The sequence below is a fragment of the Diaporthe citri genome, assembly GCF_014595645.1.
Source record: "Diaporthe citri strain NFHF-8-4 chromosome Unknown scaffold_4, whole genome shotgun sequence".
Taxonomy (NCBI): Eukaryota; Fungi; Ascomycota; class Sordariomycetes; order Diaporthales; family Diaporthaceae; genus Diaporthe; species Diaporthe citri.
In genome coordinates this window covers 2,755,925-2,776,834 of record NW_025064849.1, presented here as the reverse complement: position 1 = coordinate 2,776,834, position 20,910 = coordinate 2,755,925, and the positions used below count along the sequence as shown (strand labels likewise).

At 51.8% G+C, this 20,910-nt stretch overlaps 7 protein-coding genes across 7 annotated transcripts; 3 read left to right on the top strand and 4 right to left on the bottom strand.

The window, feature by feature from the left end:
• Positions 1 to 283: 283 nt before the first annotated feature.
• On the bottom strand, positions 284 to 1,756 carry INS49_009924 (uncharacterized protein; the record flags this gene model as incomplete). Its single annotated transcript, XM_043170651.1, has 3 exons — positions 284 to 509; positions 620 to 1,395; positions 1,598 to 1,756. 3 exons carry the CDS (start codon positions 1,754 to 1,756, stop codon positions 284 to 286), a joined length of 1,161 nt encoding a protein of 386 aa, XP_043025216.1.
• Positions 1,757 to 6,106: 4,350 nt separating this feature from the next.
• On the top strand, positions 6,107 to 7,633 carry INS49_009923 (uncharacterized protein; the record flags this gene model as incomplete). Its single annotated transcript, XM_043170650.1, has 3 exons — positions 6,107 to 6,330; positions 6,435 to 7,383; positions 7,445 to 7,633. 3 exons carry the CDS (start codon positions 6,107 to 6,109, stop codon positions 7,631 to 7,633), a joined length of 1,362 nt encoding a protein of 453 aa, XP_043025215.1.
• Positions 7,634 to 8,298: 665 nt separating this feature from the next.
• INS49_009922 (uncharacterized protein) lies at positions 8,299 to 9,939 on the bottom strand (the record flags this gene model as incomplete). The annotated part of the gene is made up of 3 exons (XM_043170649.1): positions 8,299 to 8,555; positions 8,649 to 9,608; positions 9,690 to 9,939. The coding sequence occupies 3 exons, from the start codon at positions 9,937 to 9,939 to the stop codon at positions 8,299 to 8,301; spliced, it is 1,467 nt and encodes a 488-aa protein (XP_043025214.1).
• A 2,698-nt stretch (positions 9,940 to 12,637) lies between these two features.
• Positions 12,638 to 12,931, top strand: INS49_009921 (uncharacterized protein; the record flags this gene model as incomplete). Its single annotated transcript, XM_043170648.1, has 1 exon — positions 12,638 to 12,931. The coding sequence occupies one exon, from the start codon at positions 12,638 to 12,640 to the stop codon at positions 12,929 to 12,931; it is 294 nt and encodes a 97-aa protein (XP_043025213.1).
• Positions 12,932 to 13,170: 239 nt separating this feature from the next.
• Positions 13,171 to 15,112, bottom strand: INS49_009920 (uncharacterized protein; the record flags this gene model as incomplete). The annotated part of the gene is made up of 6 exons (XM_043170647.1): positions 13,171 to 13,359; positions 13,434 to 13,960; positions 14,024 to 14,096; positions 14,161 to 14,394; positions 14,453 to 14,748; positions 14,806 to 15,112. The coding sequence occupies 6 exons, from the start codon at positions 15,110 to 15,112 to the stop codon at positions 13,171 to 13,173; spliced, it is 1,626 nt and encodes a 541-aa protein (XP_043025212.1).
• A 1,126-nt stretch (positions 15,113 to 16,238) lies between these two features.
• On the top strand, positions 16,239 to 16,938 carry INS49_009919 (uncharacterized protein; the record flags this gene model as incomplete). Its single annotated transcript, XM_043170646.1, has 3 exons — positions 16,239 to 16,401; positions 16,458 to 16,524; positions 16,614 to 16,938. The coding sequence occupies 3 exons, from the start codon at positions 16,239 to 16,241 to the stop codon at positions 16,936 to 16,938; spliced, it is 555 nt and encodes a 184-aa protein (XP_043025211.1).
• Positions 16,939 to 17,181: 243 nt separating this feature from the next.
• INS49_009918 (uncharacterized protein) lies at positions 17,182 to 19,156 on the bottom strand (the record flags this gene model as incomplete). Its single annotated transcript, XM_043170645.1, has 5 exons — positions 17,182 to 17,943; positions 18,149 to 18,635; positions 18,690 to 18,803; positions 18,885 to 18,955; positions 19,013 to 19,156. The coding sequence occupies 5 exons, from the start codon at positions 19,154 to 19,156 to the stop codon at positions 17,182 to 17,184; spliced, it is 1,578 nt and encodes a 525-aa protein (XP_043025210.1).
• Positions 19,157 to 20,910: the final 1,754 nt, after the last annotated feature.

The window sequence follows — 20,910 nt, the reverse complement described above, 5'->3', positions numbered from 1 at the left end:
ACAATTGGTGTAGGCCGAGACGCTGACTCTTCCTCTTAGAGGGCTGAACTCCGTCTCCGCCTGCCTCGCACCAAACAAAGGCTTCATGCCACAAGCGCGGCAGACAGACTTCAGATAAGTGTTGACTGACGATGCGTATCAATTGAAGCAGCGAACTGCCAGGTTCGCTACCGCAGCCTCTTCGTTGCTTTGAACCTGCCCGTGTCTGCATCAGACGTCGACTCCTGCTCACAAGGCTACCCAGGTATGCTACCCTCTGCCCTCTCGCACCCTCCGCCCTCGACTAGAAGAACTTCTTCGCCTTCCCGAAAATCCCCTGCAGCTGCCCTCTTACCTGCGTGGGTGCTTTGTCCACAATCTTGCCAATCGTGTCCTCCACCTTGTTGCGGGTGTTGCCACCGACAGGACCAACACCCGGAAACCCGCCCTGATAGGCGCAGCAGATGGGCGAGGCATTCGGCGCAAAACACTCCGGACCAAGGTTCATAATCCGAGCCTTTCTGTTGTTCCTGTTCCATTTCGTTAGTACGGCTGGCCGTGCATGTATTGCTGTGATGCAAAGTATTCGTGACATGCTTTGACTTCCGATTTTGGGAAGCTGCTCGAGGAAATGACTTACCAGCCCTCTCCTTCCTTCTCAGTTCCGTGATAAACACAGAAAATCCGTCCGTCATTGTAGGGACTTGGTAAGAAGCTAGCATGGCCAGGCCCGAATGGACCGCCTCGACGTCGGTCGCTGACCAAGAGCGGCGCCTGTCTCTTTGTCCAGCTCTCGGGGCGTAGAGGGTCTTGTCCGACCAGTGCCAACAATGCCAACTTGTAGTCGCTGGTCCAGCTCCCGTGGGCCGAGTAGACGATGCCTCGGAACCCTGCGAAGTTAACCCACGTCGGTCCTTCATTCACGCCTCGCCTTCCGTCATCCGGCCGCTCCCAGGGCTGGTCTGCTTTGGAGATGCAGACGAGCGTGTCGGCTATGGCCTCCTCCGGCGACGCCATCTTGATGAGGAAGAGGTCCTGCTGCGTGTCGCTGTTGTCCCCGAGCGGCCAACCGGACCAGCAGCAGTACAGGTCATGTCCATCGACCGAGAAGACCGTTGCGTCAATCGACCAGTGATTGGGCATTCCCTTGAGCGGGCCAAGGAACTGCCAGCCGCTGGGATCCATAGGGTCGGGCTTAGACGATTTCAGGAGCACAGTGCGATGCCCTGGATTGCCCACGCCTGGAGGGGCAGCGCATGTGTATATGTACCATACTCCATTGAGGTGATGAAGCTCGGGAGCCCCTGGAGCCTGTTCAATAACAACGTCCGTGCTGTCGTAAGAGAAGAAAAGGCGATGAGCCTTGATGAGATGCTTACAAACATCGGCGGACCAGGGCGAGCCGGGTGGTGGTTGCTGTTCAGAATTGCACATTAGCGATCACATGAATCAGCAGAAGCACATTGATTCCCGTCACTTCTGAAAGCCTTTGACCCCCATGCTGTTCTCACGCGAAGTATCGGTGGCACCGGACGTGGCACTCCATGGGAAAGGCATATTCTATGCAGGGCCAACCGCGGATCATCGCACAGAGAAAAGGACACAGGAAGGATCGTACCCATATGGCACTCTTCTGGCAGTCGCGGAAATCCTCGAGGTGTGGTGACTGCCAGATCTCGACGCGATTGCCCAAAGTGAAGGTGAGGTAGAATTTGCCGTGGGCCGCGACGATCCACGGGTCTGGCGTGTCGGTGCCGCAGATCGGCCGGTTCGACATGACAGCTGGAGTCTTGTGATTTGCGGCGCCGGGGAGGCAGGATGCGTGCAGGGGTTACCTGATCAGCTGGGGTGAGTAGCTCTGTGTCGTTTTGAGCTGTCTGTCGAAGCTTGCGGATGGTGACGAAGGTTGAAATAAGTTCGAGTTTCAAATGTGATATCAACGGGCTGACGTAGCTGCCGAGAGCGTAGCAGGGAGCCAAGATCAGATGAGGTGTCCGTGAACCCCGAGCGTGAGGCTTCCCGGCCTGTCACTGTTTCAGGAGTCTTGTCGGGGCCCCCTCACGTGAGTGTTGGCACGCAGAGGTCGCACCGCCGCAAAAGCTTGGTCCCTTAGAACCAAACTTCTGAAAGTATGACGAGTTTTCACTTTTATGGCGACTGAATGGGGTAAAACCATGGAAGCGTTCACTTGTATTGCCAGGTGGAGTAGGAAACACAGGCTTGCCCTAACGTTAACACAAGCACCGTCCAAACGACACCAAAGCTTCTATCGCTATTCAATACTCATGAAATAAAGCTTCCAACTCTCAAGTAAAATATTGCCATCTACTGCCGTGGCTGTTCCATGTCACGGCTCTGCCCCAGAGAACTCACTGTTCCGCGGATCTGAGCAGGGCAGCTGGACAACTTGGCTTCCAATTGCGCGCAATGATACCCTTCGAGCACTGTTGAACAACATGGTGCAGCGGTAGTAATTAGCCCTTGGGCGCTACATGCTCTCGGTTGGATCCTTGTTTGGGACGAACGCACCCAGGAACAGCCGACCTTCCAACTACGGTACAAAATGTCTTCCTGGCTTCTCTGACCTTGATCCCAAACAACTGGTTGCTTATCGTTTTAGGACTGGATGTATATTGCTTAAGAAGCATGTGTGTATAGAGTAAAACCGAGACCGCTTAGCACTGTTGACACGCAAGACTTCCTGATATCTCGTGGGATGTACTTCCAATATGGTGCCGAGCTTTCAGGAAAGTCTCTAGATTGTTCACTTTGTATAATTAAAGGTTCAACATCGTGAATGCTTTCGCCCACCATTTATCAGCATCACAAGTTTCAAAATCGATGGCCTTGCGGATAAACCGAATTAGACGAGAACCAAATCATTTCATGCTTTCAAGTGATGTTGTGCCTCATAGCCCGCGTCCTCGCCCGACCGTCACGCTCACTTTGGCTTCCTCAAATTTATGCTCATTGAGGCTCTTGCCGCAACGGATCCATGATTTCTATGATAGTCAAGCAGGCCCCGTAACTTCGTCTGGACTTATACTTGGCTTTAAAACAGGTAATCGTTATAGACAACGGAGAAGAATTTGATCGAGCCTATAAACTTCAATGAGTAGATAGCGTAGGGTGTCTGTGCTGACATCTCATCTTGCCTACACAATTGTGGGTGAAAGCCACACAGAGGCCACGGTGGATGGAGCCCGAGAGAACAAGTGCGTGGCGAGAAATTTGGAACCCTTGAAGTGCTCCTTTCTGTCTTCTCTCGGGCGTGTTATCGCTTAAATTTCGAGTGTAGAAGCGCTCAGGGCAGGAATCATGGGTATCAGGCTGCCACCCTTGCGCATACCTCTGCTTTTGAACCATGCTTGATAGGGTCTCTCATTTATAAAGACTGAATTCTTCGTGGCCATTCTTTACGATGAAATGGCTACCAGAATGCCATCAATGACAAAAAGAGCATGGCTTTCCAGGACAGGAATGCCAGTGTGAGCACATATTTTAGAAGCACCCTCGAACCAGCAATTATGAAGGACTACCCACCTCGCACGTCAGAAAATTGGTACTGAAATATGAAAACATAACTCAGTATTATTGAGATCTTCCAATTTCATGCAAGATCAATCCCTTCTCAGCCATACGTCAAGCTTGTGAAAAGACCAACTTGCCCGGGCAGCAAGCAAATGCTGAAATTAGACGGAAAATTTAAGAAAGGCATGACGAGTTTTTAAGGCCTCTCAATAGTTGAAGGACTCCCTTGAAGTCTGAGAATGCCTCGGCTATTCACTGTTCTTCCGCGTTCCTCGCCTCCGTGTGGCTGCGGGTGCCGGAACGGCCGGCGCTGCCTATAAATGAAACAGGGGATTCCGCCTTCGGCCGGACAGCGGGATCACATGTACTTCACTGACGCAAGAAGATGCACTGTACCAGAATTTCTTCATACCCTTCCATTTATTCTATTTGGATACAACTTGACCACGTGCCGGACCCGAGCTCATTCGAGCGAGTCAAGTGGGAATGACGGTGATGTTTCACCTACCCAGCCCGAGAACCTGACGCTTTTTTTGTAAATTTGCTCATGAAAGGGGCTTGCAAGGTCATAAAGTCTATGTCCAGCTGGAAATGAACATCCTTGCAGGCGATCCAGGAAGCATGGCCCTGGCAAGAACTGCTGTTTCGTCGATTAATTGTTCAAGACGTGGGTCTGCTTGACAGGACACCTACCGATGATTTTCAAGCTAATGTATGACTAAACGAATGCGAAGACATCGACAACACTTGAACTTATTGTGTATTGTCAGAGTAGTGCGATGTTATGTGTTATTGGAATTAAGTTGCTCGCCCACGTCGCCTCTCAAGTATAGTCTTGATTGTACTACGACCTGCCACCGTTCACATGTTCTGGTAGAATGGCATCGCGCAAAGCTTGAGCCGTTGGTCCGAACCGAGTGCAAGCGCCGGCGTGGATTTTGCGAGGAGGATGTTTCATGCATGACGAGTTACCCTGGACCCCCGGCAGGGCCAGTGGTGGAGACCCATTTGGACCCCCCAGATCATCCGATCTCCGGACCATGAAAATCAACCATAGAGTACTTGGGATGAACCACTCCCAGGCTTCGTTTTTCCACCAAGCACAGTCGAGCGACGATCAGAATGAAACATCACACTGCAGTACTTGCGTACTGTGTGCTTGTGGGTGGAGAGAACAAATGTGACAGCTGCAGATTTCAGGGCGAAAGCTCTTCCCTCTCGGCAATGGATCCGACCGGAGACCAACTGAGCATGTTATTTGTCACTAGGGAAGAAAGCACAAGTCGGTCTAGCGGGCACCATACCTGCCACACCTGTCTAACTTCATGCGGTAGGACTGCAATAGGTCGGTCCAAAGCGTAGCAATTCGAACGGATGCAGCCAGATGCTCACTGGCGAGAGGAGGTAAGACCATTCAGCCCTACTGCCTGGTCCTTTTGGGTCAAGCTTCACAGCCAAGGCGAAGTCAATTGTTGGCTTGTCCTTAGTATACGGTGGTATTGCGGCTCAAGAGTTGCCCATAAAGGTGGCCTTTCCTACTTAGCCTCCTACTGTGTATACTTCGGTACCTAGATACCCGTATGCTGTCGGCAGTCGGTACACACAGTCAGCGCGGACGGCTATCGATACGATCCTCTTTCGGGCCTATTCGGTCGACCACAGGAAATAACGGGGCAAGCTTATCCCCGGCACACAGAGCACCATGACAGCAACAAGTCACTTGCTGTTCTGACATTCACAAAGTGCTCATTCTCTAGCGAAGCGAAATCGTGGGACTCTCGGCCAAGCCAAGACATGGGGAAACAGTCGACGGCTCTGTCAGTGGCCCACCGCCACATCACGGTTCGAGGGGCAGATCTTCGCTCAAGGTAGCATTTCGGCCCCGTCGAAACACAACATCAGCTGTTCCATACAGAGGAGCAGCTCACGTCCCCACCAATGCCCGCACCAGGTGTCCACCGGCATCATCCCAGACTGCTTGTCAGGCACAAGCTTTGGGTCCAAGAATGGCAAGCGTCTGCCGCTGTGGAGAACCCCTGCGATTCGATTGCCTGGGGTAGGAAACACTGTTTAGGCTTGGTCTGTCTAAACATGATGCTTCCATCAGGGGTAACATCCCGTCAGCCTCCCCTGCCGGCATTACGCTTAGCGAACTCTAACCCCTTGACGGCGCCGACCCAACTCGGGACGACTCATGGCGGCTACTGTGACGCAGGCTGTGGACTTCAAGCGAAGCCAATCCCTGAGTCTGGTCAGGATGGAATTGGGGCCCTTACCGAGTCCCGACCCCATCTGGAAGATTGCAGTGGAAGCGCGTCTGACGAGGGTTGGTGGAGGAATAACGGCCGACTTCTCCGTTGCCACCGCGTCGGACCATCTGTAGAGCTTCGTTGCGGACCGCCACGGCGGATTCCAGCCGAAAGTATGGGCAGCCCTGCCGGGAAGGGGACCTGGTGTTGATGGTATAAGTATGGACAACATCCCACACACTTGAGCCTCGACTTGGACCATCCTCATCCTCATCATCAGCAAGTCTGGTTCAGCACTACATTCTTTTTCTTCAACCCTTTTCTAACTATCTTCTATCGTTTTCAAGATGGCGCAGCGAGCTGCCCTCGTTTCTGCACTCTTCGCCGCGGCCAGCCGCGCGCAGCAAGCCTGCACAACCACCACCGAGACCAAGCCGACGCTTTCCTGGTCCCAGTGCACTGCTTCCGGTTGCACCAACACCTCCGGATCAGTCACCATCGACGCCAACTGGCGCTGGGCCCACGACACCTCCGGCTCGACCAACTGCTACACTGGCAACGAGTGGAACGCGTTAGTACCATTCTTCTGCTGCTACACATCCCCGATCTTTGTGCTTTAAAATGTTCCAGAATGTATCACTTTGGGATCCGTGGCAGGTGGCTAACAGGTACTAGCGAGCTCTGTCCTGACGATGAGACTTGCGCTTCCAAGTGCTGTGTCGATGGCGCTGACTATGAGGCTACCTACGGCATCACGTCCGAGGATACTGCCCTGACGCTGAGCTTCGTCAAGCAGGGAACCAACAAGAACGTCGGTAGCCGTACTTTCCTGATGGCCTCCGACACCGAGTACCAGATGTTCGAGCTGTTGGGCAAGGAGTTCACCTTCGATGTCGACGTTTCTAAGCTGCCCTGCGGCCTGAACGGAGCCCTCTACTTCGTTTCCATGGATGCCGACGGCGGCATGTCCAAGTACGCCGGCAACAAGGCCGGTGCCGAGTACGGAACCGGCTACTGTGATGCTCAGTGCCCCCGTGACCTGAAGTTTATCAACGGCCAGGCCAACGTTGACGGCTGGGAGCCATCCTCCAATGATGCCAATGCAGGGGTGGGTAGCCACGGCTCATGCTGTGCAGAGATGGACGTCTGGGAGGCCAACGTCGTCTCCACTGCCCTGACTCCTCACTCGTGCACCAACACCTCCCAGACCATGTGCGAGGGCGACAAGTGCGGAGGCACCTACTCCTCGGACCGCAACGCTGGTGTCTGCGACGCCGACGGGTGTGACTTCAACCCTTACCGCTTCGGAAACACCTCCTACTACGGCAAGGGCTCCGAGTTCGTCGACACCTCCAAGGTGTTCACCGTCGTCACTCAGTTCCTGACTGACGATGCCGGTGCCCTGAGCGAGATCAAGCGCTTCTACGTCCAGGACGGCAAGACCATTGGCAACGCCGAGTCTAACCTCGAGGGCGTGTCTGGAAACTCTATCACACCTGACTTCTGCACTGCCCAGAAGACCGCCACCAACCAGACCGACACCTTCAAGGAGAAGGGTGGCTTCGACTCCATGACCACTGCCATGAAGGACGGCATGGTCCTCGTCATGTCTCTCTGGGACGACGTAAGTTTTATTCACCCAAAACTAAACACCTCATCACTTGATACTGACGTGAAATCCACAGCACTACGCCAACATGCTCTGGCTCGACTCCACCTACCCCGTCGACTCCAAGGACCCCGGTGCTGAGCGTGGCTCCTGCGCTACCAGCTCCGGTGCCCCCGCCGACGTCGAGGACAGCGCGGCCGATGCAACCGTGATCTACTCGAACATCAAGTTCGGCGAGATCGGCAGCACCTTCGCCGCCCTCTAAATCCTCGGCGCAGGAGATGATCACACCCATTTCAACATGATGGGATGACCGACGCGCTGTTGTGTCAGAAACAACACACGACCTCCAGTGAACCTGATCGCGGAGGTCGTGGCGCCAGATAGAAGATTCACTTTTGCTTCTTGCAGGACATATATAGCATTTCCATGTACATAGCTGAACCACCATAGGCTTCACTGATTACAATTCAAGAGCAGTTTCTGCCTCTTTACTTTATCGTTCATGAAATCGCCTGTTTCGGTGCTTTAATCCTCAGATAAATTCTGTGTTCTGCTGCTGCGGGTCTTCGGACCACCCAGATATTATCGCTCTCTTGTGTAGCCCTTCTCTTTAAGAACGAACCTCCAGCTGGTAATTATTCATGTTTACTGCGTGCTCTTCGCTTGGATCTGAGAATGCAACAAATTGATCATACGAACTCAGCTTCTATAGCACCAGAAACCTCCGATTTATGATTCAGGAACAGCAGTCATTCTTCCTCCATGGCCTGAAAGCAGTAAAGATCGCTGTTTATCATGCAGTCGTAACTCATATATAATGTCATGGGGAAACTCGAAGGCGACCATCTCTGACCTGACGGATAACGCTCAACATGCTGGTATATATGCCACCTCATGCAGTCTGGATACTCAACAAAAATCGATCGCTCAAGTCCTCTTTGGCTTAAACGGTCTCCACTCCGAGACCCACGGGAAGTCTGACCAGAACTTCCGAATCGCCCTCCTCCACTTGGCAACGCTGAAGATACCTACTACGATCATGATCGTCAGGCCGCTTGGTACCGCTACCAGTGCCCACAGCCGGGTGATAGGGCCAAGGTCCTCAATCGGGTCCGTCGTCATTGAGAGCAGCGTTGCAACGAAACTGAGCGGGATGAAGAAAGTCGCAAGCCAGGTCAGCCATTCTTCGGGATGTTAGCGTGGTAGTCACCAAGTCTCAATCGATTTTCTGTCTTTGATCGACGAGGTAGAGCTGAAGAAAGGATGAGTTGGCTTACGCAGATTCTTGTTGTCCTTATAGCCCCTCCGCGAATCACCCATGTTAATCACGGCGGTGACAACATCCGTCAGGCGGTCAATCCTGCTCTGGAACTCCTCCATATACCCCAGCACAAGCGCAAAGTCCTGCTGGTACGCGTTGATGCAGTCAGTGTCCATCAGGGGGCCCAGGGCGCTGGCAAGCTTCTGGGCTGGCTCGTGGATGTTCCGGCCGGGGTGCATCCTGTTCGGGTGCGCCGTCTCCCGGAAGACGCGCAGGAACGTCTCGGCGATCATCTCGCGGTAGAGAGGCACAACCCGCCTCCAGTGGTGCAGCTTGGTGAGGTGCTCGTCGATCTGCTCCTCCTTCTCGAGGAAGTCGTCCGGGAAGGCGATCCCCCAGTCGACCTGGTTCAGGCGCGTCTTGATGTAGTCTACCATGGTGAGCCACTCCGTGCAGACGAGGTGCAGGAGGACCTGCGTCGGGATACAGATCGCGGAAGAGGGGTTGCCGGATTCCCCGAAGTTGAAGTTGCCCGGCCTCTTTGCCCAGTAAATGTAATCCTCGAAGAAATTGTCGCAGGGAGGCTCCGTGTCTTTTGGTGGGGGTTCCCCGACGGGCGGTGTCTTTGCCCAATTCCTGTACTTGAGCCACAAGGGATTCCCGCCCTTGATAGTTGGATCCAGCAAGAGTATAGCGTATGTGATGCCGTTGTCTTGCTCGGGCGCCTGTACCCAGCATGTCGCTCTGCTCCGAGTGAGTCCCACCTTGGCCTCTTTTTTGTCATGTTTGTCCCAGAAGTTGTTGCTGTTGAAATCCTGGTCCAGTCGGCGGAAGACGTTAAACTGTTTGGACTCTTCGACGCCATCTGAGAAGAGCTTGTGATTGAGAAAGTTCCTTGCCCTCACGAAGCGAAGCTGAAACCAGTTTTGGCGTCTGGAAACTATGTCGAGATTAGGTGGATCACGCCACCAGTCGCCTGTCACACACACCATGTCAGTCAGGTGAACGCAGAAGTAGGGAAGAACCTGAGTCCCAGTTGCCGTAGTTTAGTTCTTACTGGTATTATACCAAGCGTAGTCAACAATGTGTTCTCGGAAGAAAGACGGGTCGATCTTGAAGTAGTTTCCGAGGACCTCGATAACGCTGCGAGACAAGTCTTCCACCACGAACAGTCTTGTTTTCACAGACCCATTTTCGCCCATTGCGTTGAGGCAGTCCTTAAGTTCGGTAGAATCATCGAATCGCTTTTCCTCAACGCCAGGTCCTTTTTGGGGGTACTCCAGAAGGCACACATTTGTCCTTTGCATACGCTCTAGTTTGCAGGTGTCTGCCAATCGCTGTCAGCCAGGCCCAGAGGCAGCAGTCACGAACATTCACTCTGCGGGGATTCTCTTGGCTTTGACAAGTTGATGGACCATCTGCGTGGACAAGATTGAACACACCTCTTTTGTCAGGATCAGCAGGGTATGCACCTGGAGCTTGCGGGTTCCATCTGATGGGATGCGTGCCAACGTCCATGAAGTCAGCTAGCAGCTCCAAGTGCGGCCATCGAGTCACCAATGACCTGACATGGGTCAAGTACGGGCCCCTATCTCAAAAGTGTATGTTAGAACATGCGCCGGGCCATAAGGAATCAGGGTGTCATCCATACGGCTTGGGGTCGTCATGCCTCCAGCCATCGACACCCCGTCTCCATTCATCCAGTTCCTGGTGCCGGTTGACGTCCCCGTGGGTATAGGCCGTCAACCATTCCCGGACGGGAAATGGGCCCGGCCCAAGCCTAGGGCCCTTCAAATTTGGTCTTGGCATCGTGCGACGAGATTGGCCATGGTGGGTTGGTGCTTCTGGGACGGAGGTTGAGGAAACCCCTCAGAAGCCAGCGCAGCAATGAGGCTCTGCGAGAGGAGAAATGCGAGAAAAAGAGTCTGCTGGTAATGGGCCTCACAAAAGGAGCCGCACCGGGGGTAGCACTGCAGGAAGCCATTCCACTTTGGTCGGGGGATGGCTGGCTAGTCCCCGCCCAGCTGAACTGTTCGATGCAACCCCGGGGCCCATGTGCATTGGTTCATCTCTGAATCGCGGGCGAACCGCCGCAGCAGCCGAGACCGCCACGGGGGGGCCATTTAGTGGGCCTCGGCGGTAAAAACTACTCGTCGATCAACCGGGGACAGCAAATCCTACAGCTCAAAGTTTGCTGAAGAAGCAAGCCTTTAGGAATCTGTATTCGGAGTGATGGCTTACAGGAACCAGTGATATCTGGAAAAAAGGACTCCCTGGGGGCCTCGCGAGCGAAAAGGATGCAACACCGTGCTTCGTGACCCTCACAGTTCCACCACGAGTCCTCCTAATTCGGGTGCTTGAACATGCCACGAGATGCATTCTCTCCGCATAGCACTCAACGTTGCAGACACAGCAATCTTAATACTGCTCGCTACTTATGCCGATGCCGCTTCAGTCCTGGACACTGGGTTGGAGCAGACATGGCTGGGTGAGAGATTGCAAGGCATTGCGTTTTCCGTACCGAGACAGCAAGTCCAGCATTTGTAGAGGATGTGTCCAAAGCCATCATCAATGGCATACCTCCGCTTCGCTTGTTCGAATTTATCCCCATCCTTTATCACAATTTTAAGGTTTTCCAGCCTGCCTGCACGATGCCAGAGCATATGATTAGGGCGTGTTTCTTGTAGCTGTTGCTCGACCTCGGGCTTGACGTGTACACGATCAACATACCTGGATAGCCCATGCAGGTGACGCGCTTCTCCCTAAGCTTCGAGATCCGATACAACCCGTGGCAGTTGTCGCATACTTGCACATCACTAGCCGTATTCTTTGGTTTTGGTGTGATGGGTGCCGGGGTTGCCTCCGTCCGGGCCTTCCATCGAAGACTCCTCGAAATGCAATCGAAAATTGAGTGCCCGGTGGCTGGTGGCTGAGGAGACAGATGCCACGTATCAGCACTTGCGTTTAATATTCAGCTGTCGACTTTAAACATACCTGGGACGACTCGACGGCGCTTATGATGCGCTTTTCAACGGCGGGATCAGATGCTGCAAGGTCCCTGAGAATCTTTGTAATTTCATCATGAGATAGTCCAGCCAAACCGGCCTCGAGATCTTGCTTGTGCATTTTCTCTGGTTGCAACACGGTATCTAGAATGTTGAGTACCAAGACTGATATTCGTACTGCCTGTGTAGTATGAACCTACCAGGGGGAGGGGGGGTTTTCGTTTGGGTGCTGCAAGCAAGTTAATAGAATAGTGACATGATAGTGATATGCTGTCAAGGTTTTAATAATATGTTTTTTTGTATGCCTTGCATTATTTATATATTAATAATATATACTTATTTTTAATATAGTATTGATATAATATTAATATTTAATATAAAAGAGAAACAAACCTCTTTTTTTTTATTTTTAACTTAGCTACTTATTTATTCTTCATTAGCTTAATTATTAATTATAAAAGGATTTATAAAATTATGAAAATATTTTAAAAAAATTAAGTTTAAAGTTAAGATAATTTAAATTAAAGTTCTTAAAATAAAATTATAATAATACTAGCTAATACAAAGTTAATATTAATATAAGATTAATATTAATATAATTTAAAGCCTTGATATAATTTACTTTTAATAGCATTTTAATAGCCTTTTATTAGCATTTTGCTAGAATTATGAAATTTCAATTAAATGTCAAAACATAAGTGTATTGCATGACCCAGTCAGAAACCCCCCTCCCCCCTGGTGGGAAGCTTTCTGGAGAAAAGAAGACGGTTGCCAGATGTGGACGAGCATGACAAGACGAAGAGGAAGAGAGGAAACGCAAGGACAAAATTGGATGAGGCTCGTTACAGAGTTTCTCCTATCCACTGGGGGAGAGGGACTGGACCCGTCGACCTGGGAGAAGGCGAAGCTCTGTGGCGCGCATCACCTAGCGGCTTACAAGTTGGCAATTGAAGCAGGCTGCACATTCGCTCTGGGGACTGACACCCCACCTGGTGTCAACATGGCAGTAGAGCTCGAGTATGCTGTCAAGGCTGGTCTCAGTAACCTCGCGGCGATCAAGGCGGCCACGGCCAACGGTCCCCTCACCATAGGCGCACAAGCGCCCAAGACTGGGCAACTCAAGGTTGGCTACGAGGCGGATGTGCTTGGTCTCACATCCAATCCGGTTGAAGACGTCCGCGTTCTGCAAGACAAGGACAATATCAAATGGGTCTGGAAAGGAGGCAAGATATTCAAAGGCCCGGGTGTAGGTCCCTGGGGGGAAGACAAGTGGTGGGGAGACGACTGGAGCTAAGCTCGGCATCAAGGTTAACCTCACAGGGCCGTCTAAACTTGTTGACAGATTTATCGCTTTGTTGGACGGGGTTTCCAGGATATATATCACGAGTGTAATTATGATGAATCCCATCTCCGACTACCACCCATATTAAACAAGCACCACCTGTGCCTCACCAAGGCGATTATGACATATACAAAAAGAAGGAAGGTTTCACCATTAGCAGCGTGCGAACCCCGAGTGCTAGAATTATTCCATCACACTCCACTGTCAAATTGGTCAATCTCAGCTGGAGTGGCATATGCACTCCAGTTGGCACACGTGCCGTTGATCACATCGCTGTCCAGAACACCAGCGGTGCTCACCATCTCAGACTCTCGCTCCAGGAACTGGACGGCAAGGCCCCCAGACGTGTGCCACGCAATGTGGCAATGCAGGAGCCAGGCCTGAGAAGCAGATATGTCAGCACATGTACATCTAGAATCAGATTCGGGGCCAGGGCTTCTTTTGGGGTACTCACGCCGGGGTTATCGGTCTTGAAGGCAATGACCAAGTGACCGCTCGCCGGCAGCATCGCAACATCTCTGCGCGGGGAGTTCTCAAGGACAAGGTTGGTTGTCTGGTTGTTCCACGTGCCGAAGCCTTGGTCTAGGATCCAGAAGTCGTGGCCGTGCAGGTGGATCGGGTGATCCGCGGCGAAGACGGATGAAATAGCCATGTAAACCCACTTGTCGGCCTCGGGAAGCTGAAACACACGCTGCTTCTCGGTCCACGTATCGTTGCCCTCGAGGGCCTGCAGTACGGTGGGATAGTCCCACTCATTGTGGAATGAGTACCCGCCCATGGTCCATAGCAAGGCGTTCTCGGTCACCTGGACGCCGGCGTCTTGGTACTCCTCGACGTCCCAGCTGTCCGAGGCTGCCTTGCTGAGGTAGGGGACGAGGTTGGTCATTTCCTCGTCGCTGCAGGAGTCGTCATAGTCGTACGAAGATGTTGTTGGATCTTCGGTCGAGTTGCCGTATCTGATTATCCCCTTGATGTTGTCGGCTATTGCAACAGAGCAAAGTCAGCTGAATTCCTAATTCGCGCCTGACCAAGGGCATCACCTACCGCTGTCATTGTCAGAGCATGACTCTTGCGGGATAGCTCGGAGCCAGAAGTTGCCGCTGGTGTCCTCCTTTGCCTGCACGATGACATCTCCTTCTCTGACCAAGCCCGATCGAGAGGTTGGTTGTGTTGTAAGGCACGATAGGCACAAAGTCCGTAGAAATGACCTCAAGAGTGTGGTTGTCGATCATAAACTTCATGTGGTTATCTGCTCCTGTGTTCACAAGTCGCAGGCGGTACCTCTTCCCGGCCTCGAAGGCGGTCTCAAAGCGAGAGCCCGTCTCGTTGTACACATTTGTTCCATTCATAAGGCCGTTGGCAGCCGTCGGGGGTCCAGAGATGGACGCCTGCAGGGCAAGGTTGTCGGCAGTATCCTATAGTCGCGTATCTGTCAGCGTCGGCACAATTTGAAGTCTCGGAAGCACAACATACGTGGTACCAGTCATTCAAAAGCAAGTTACCGAGATCAACATCGTAGTTCGCAGTGGCGGGGCCGTTGATCAGTATACCACCAAATAGTCCGTCCCACAATTGCACGTAGAAATGCGAGTGGTACCAGGAGGATCCATATTGGGTTGCGCGCCACTTATAAGTGAAACTGTCTCCGGGGGCGATCGGACACTGAGTTACACTGGGAACGCCATCGTTGTAGTTGGTGTAGTTCTGTCTGATGCCGTGGAAATGAATAGAAGTTCCGTTGTTCTGAAGTGCATTGGTTACATGCACGACTTGGTGAATCGGTTAGTGCATTTTGTTTTCTCCAAAGGAATTAGAAGCTTGCTTACCGACCCAGTCGCCCCAGTCAGCGATGATGGTTGGACCTGGAAGAGAACCATTGACGGTCATTACAGGAATCTCAATGCCGTCTGGAGAGGCGGTGCCATTCTCGATATTGAACCAGTACTCTCGAGTGACACCAGTGTCGGGCACCGATTCGTAGTAATCAGTTGAGATCTCAAATCCTTCACTCCAGCATGATCGTGTTGAAGGAGAGTTCACGCATGCTGAAGTGGAATTGTCGGAGGGAACGGCTGCTCGGAGGACACTCAGCAAGGCAAGGAGCGATGACAGAATAAAAGATTGACAAAACATCGCGGCGGTGTAATTAAGTCCGTTCCTCAAAAAGAGAGAAACGCAGTCAGGGAAGGAACGACGAGGTCAAAAGAGTGACTGTATTGCGTACTAATTCAGTGTTGGTGAGTAAGTTATTGCAATCAGAAAGCTTGAGGGTGCATGGTTGCTTTTATAACATCGTGACCCAAGGCAAGACCCAAAGATTGCGCCCATGGAAGAGTCCTGAGACGACAATGTTACATGACTTCACAGCCTCATCAAGGCATGACGACTACTCTCATCAAGTTGTCCACATTCAAAATGGTATCCAGAGCAATACTGCATCACCCAGCCGCTTTGACCAATTGAGTGTGCCTTATTCGAGCCCCAAATTGTGGGACTCGAGTGTTACGGAACGGGTCGGAGTTGAGAATGGTGCTATGCAGATCTCCGTGGTCGAGCCCCGAAGACTCATCATCGATGCCCATCATGGGCTGTCCACGAAAATCGAATCTTCTGCAATACAAAACTCCGGCTGCAAAGTTGAGAAATATAGAATTGGGATCAACATAAAGTAGTGGAGCCCCGTTGCTATCTATGTAAGTCATGCTTAACCCACCCCCAAAGCTTGACAGTCGCCTAGGCCAATGAGGGCTTGGCGAGCAGCGGCCCGTACACCTTATGGGGAAACAAAGATTCGCGTCGTCCTGCAAAACATCGCCCGTGCGTTCCACAACAAGTGCCGGTGATGACGACCGGCGATTACGCTTTTCCAAGAGGCTCGGAGTCTCATGGAGATGAATCGCGGGGCATCTCACTGGCTTACGTACTTCTCTGGCCATAGTATTGTAAATCGGGGCCTTGTGAGCCTTGCAGCTGGCCTCCCTGTGAGCGATCTGAGAGCATGAGCAGTGATGACACTTTTCTCTCAAGTAAAATTGGAGGTTGCGTAGTGCAAGACCAGAGCCCTGCAAGGCGACGATGAGCGGGTCTGGCTACAACGCCTTCCCTAGATCTCTCTATATGTAGGCTCACAGTACTGGGTTCTCGGTGATCGTTTGAGACTTGCAAGAAAGTTTACTCTCTTTGCCATTCCTTTTCCATCGACTGCGTCACTCATTGAACTCGTACCTAACACTCTTTACCCCACAGCCCACCTGGCAACATGCAGTTCAATCTTGTCACTCTTTTGTCGCTCCAGATGAGCCTGACTTCAGCCTTGACCATTCCCAGCGGCAACGTGAAACGCAGCATTGTGAGCGATGTTGTTCTCTACGCGTACGGTCAAGGAGCCGCAGACTGGCCTATTTCATACGGGCTCAACGATAGTGAGAGAACACTGCTTGCTGGCCAGCTTTGGAACTGTGCTAAAACTCTGTGCCAGGCAAGCTCTACGTTACGGCCAACCCTGAAAATACTGCCGCAAATCTTGCTCCCGTAAAATGGAGCCTGTGAGTTGTTCCCTCTCCCGGGCCCTCCCCCCGTTGCAAATACCTCCCATCCAAGGTCAATGAAAGACGGGCTGACTTTCTACTCACAGTTCTGCGATCACCGACGAGAACTGGATGGCCAACGCAACGCTCGCCAACGGCACCGACATCGGATCTCTCTATATCATGCACCAAGACCCCTTCAACTCCGTTGACGTATCCCCAGTTGCGACCATCAGTGAGATGAACGGTACAGTCACCGGGTTCAGCCTGTTTGCCACGCAGCTGGTCTACAATGACAACTCGAACTTAGAATCTCAGTTCTGGGCCCAGTCGACGAGTACAGATGGTATCTACTCTCTGAAGTGGAACGCAGATGGTGGGATGCAAGACAACAGCTTCCCAGTGCTGCTCAAGTACGGGACTGCTACGTGAACAGCCGCTGCGGAAATGGAGTGAGAGAGCCTTAAGTCAGGGTATTCAAGGTTTCAGAACAAGGAATGAGCAGGCTATGGCATCGACGGAATCCTTCGAAAAAGCTCTTGTGGCTAGAAACCACCATTATTATTCATGTCCACGGTGAGGATAGAGTCCGGGCATTTTGAAAAACGTGTTTCGATAGTAACATTATAACACGCTCTTTACCTATCCCGAAGATGAATTGCGTTCACCAGTTCCTCAATCCAACTTTCTCACATACTCGACTGGACCAACGTATCGGTGTCGTCCCCTCAGAAGGTAATACAGAACCGAGCCAACGACCACGACACCATATATGAGGACGTTCCAATTCATAACATCAGCACTGGGGCTCGGCGACACAGGGAAAAAAGCGAAGATCAATGCAAAGATCAGGAAGGCCTCAGAAGCAATGTTCAGCGCCAACCCCCAGCGGCCCAGACTGAAGTGGCTGGGAAGCAGAGCAGCGCCAGTCCACCGGCGCCAGATCATGCAACCAATAGAACAGATATAGCTCGAGAGTAGTGCAGTCGTCGAGAGAGACGTAATGGAGTTGAGAGCAGTGGCCGAGCCGATGTTGATGAGCGAGAGCAGCGCGGACGTGAGAAACGTGACGACGATCGCGTTCATCGGGAGCTCGTTCCGCGACACCCTCGCAAACCACGGCGAGAAGGGCAAGCCCTCGTCCCTGGCGAAGGCAAAGAGCTGCCTCGAGGCCGTGGCCACGATGGAAAGGTTGGAGCTGACCAGCATCAGCAGTATGAAGACGGACATGATTGTCGCCGAGGCCGTCGACTTTGTGGAGTTGTAGAAGGCCGCCATGAACGGGTACCCCGTCGGCGATGCTAGTATGTCGTCGACGTTTGGCCCGACGCAGAAGGCAAAGGTAATGATCATTATCCAGCCCAGGAGTCCGTTGACCGCCGTTGTGAGTATCATTGACCGAGGGATAGTTTTGCTGGCGCTTTGTAACTCTTCAGACTGTGGATATAAGTTAATAACTTTGACCCAATTCCATACTTTCAAGCGTGGCCTAAAAGCTCTGAATTCTTGTGAAAGCTTCTCCACATCCCTCAAGACAGGCTCAAAACTCCCCATCTCTCTGCAGAAGAGATGTCCACGTATGAAATCACCATGTGAATGTGATACATTATGAGGTTTTCTGCGGGATAGGAGGTACACATACCATATGTGCTGCAGCGTCAGCGCCCAACAAAGGCAATATACCCGATGTGATTCCCGCAAGGGTGCTCACGCCGAGGTTATTCCAGCCTCCGCCATCGTAGAACTGGGTGAAGACTGTGGCATCGGATATACTTGGCGACATGGTCCACAGTGTTACAAGGATGCCGATGAATGCGAGGAAGTGGATCGCCAGCAAGCCAGACTCGATTTTCGGGAGGTGTCGCGCAAGAAACGTGTTGAAGAATACCGAAAAAGCAGCAATGGCTATCGTGAGCAGTGTGCCGTGCCATCCCTCGGGCACGTATGTGTCCGGGTGGTTGAGGGCGATGAGGCCCTGCACCATGGTTCCGGCCACGAAAGAGGAGCTTGCACACCCTCCTTGCCAGCCGAGGACGCAAAGCCAGCCCATAAGGTAACTGAGGAACTTCTGGTGTTTTCTTGGCGAGAATTCAGATATCCAATGATACTGGCCACCCGTTGTCGGGGCCCTAAATGATATCAGTAGCCGGTGCGAGCGGGAAGCGACTGGCACTTTCACCTACATGGATGCCATTTCCGCCATGGAAGTATTGACGAGCATGAAGCCCATCCAGCAGATAAAGAAGACCCATATGTACCCAGCCGTTCCGCCATTGACAAGGCTGATGCTAGCAAGTCTGTATGTTGCACAGTATATTTCAGCAAGATTCACATATGAAGCAAGCCTGCCTTTCTTCTCAGCATTCTTCCATACTTACGCCAGCGAGCACTCCCAGGATGCAACCAAGATCATGGAGAAAGCCCATATAGACACGAAGCGGAAGTTTCGCTAGACATGTTTAAAAACCGATCATTGATCAAATGCTTTTGAGGAACATTGACGTACCCTTAACTCCTGGACTTTGCCCATGCGGAACATATCAGCTCTATCCTCAGCAGTTCCGGTCTTCTCGTCGACATTTTCGCTGCCAGATTCGTGGTTGATCGGCTCAACCCTGTCGGTTCCAAGTGGCTTTTCTACAGTGTCCATGGTGCTCGAATGCGAGGATCGTCGCTTCAATGTGTTGTGACCAAAGGTTTCAAGATGGGAGGAACAGAATGGAAGAAAAGAGGTCTTGAAGGCCATCGCATAACATCAGAGCACTTGAAATACGCGCAAGTGAGAACTAATGCACAAAGTTGCACCACTGCAGTGCAACGGTCCTTATCAAGAGGGGTTCTCAAAAGAGGCAACGTTCTGTCCTAGGCGCATATGCCTATGCAAGGGAATGTCTCTGTGTTACATCAAACTTGATCCCACCAATCATCCTGTTCAACGTGAATGAATAGTAATCGTAGCCGAAAGACCCTGAAGAGGTTTGCCACAGCGCCAAGATCTGACACGCTTGAAAACCCACAAAATCTGGAACTATATGATGCTTCCCATTTGATTTTGATGTGAGTAGTCAAATCCACAATGTGCATAGAGACACCAGTGTCGAGAAGAAAGCTGATAGGCCGACGACCGTGTCTTGGCATTTGGCCAGTCTCCCAACATTAGACTACGCCAATGCTTGCCCCCCTTCATGTGCATAAGTATAGAACGAACACCCAAAGTCGGATAGCAGTGACTGAGTTGCCCTTGATGATCTGATGGTGTGCTGCAAATAAATCAAGTTTGAACAGTGCGCAAAAACAAAGAGCAAGATAACGCAAGAACGGCACCTTATACTTTCAATCATGTCATTAAACCTTGCTAGATTAAGTGAAGCGTCTATCTTCCTCTTCCTCATTAGCGGTGAGCGGGCGCCTCCGGCGGCTTCGAAATTCCTTCCGCCTCGGGCACATTACTTATGGTGTACATCTCGGGGTACATCATTCTTCCATCCGTCTCAGACGTGTTGCTCTGGGTTGGCAGCTCCGGATTGTAATCTCGATAGCCTGCCACCCCTTGTCTCCCCCACTGGTCCGAAGGCTCCTCCTTGACTGTTGCTGCACTATGACTACTCGTCTTTCGCCGCTTCAGCATATACCCCACAGCGCCCAGAAAGGCAAGCCCACCAACGGCTGCACCGATGCCTATTCCTATCTTTGGCGCCCGTGGAGAGACGTGGACGATCTACACTCGTGGGGCTCGCTAAGGAGCTCGATACCGAAGTAGATGGTGTAGATATCGAAGATGGCGGTGGTGTACTAGAAGCTAAAGCGAAATCATCTTTCTGCCATCGGACGTTGATAGCCGCCGCGAAAATGAGCGGGCGGTCTAGTTCCGTCACAAGGGTTTGTTGATTCGAAAGGTCCGGTACTTTGACGTTCACTGCGGATATGGCGACCGAGAAGCAGGAGAGTGTTGACCATGGTGCTGTGGCCGAGGGCGGGTCAATACTACAGGTATAGCCGCTATGCAAAATCAATGGTTCGTATTGCAAGCCCGAAGTTTAAGGAACTCTATGTCCGTCTAGTCGTGCAAATACCTCCTGTAAATTGAATTTGGAACACTTAACTCACCGTGAACAACAAGTAGCTCGAGTCTCGGTAACAGTACCGATGACTTCAGAGCTGCCACATGCTGAGACGCAGCCTGACGGGCATATCCCGGGAGAGTAGAATGCTGCAGACGTAACCAAGAAACCCGGCGGATAGCACTCGGACGTTGACGACCAACCTAAGCTGTGATATTTATGTGTGGTGGAATCAGACAAGTTGGAAAGATTGAATTGGGTGTATACAGATGAGGGGGTCAGTGTTGTAATTAAGGGACCAAGATTCGTCATTGCAGTATGTCAAACCACTGACGGTATGTTC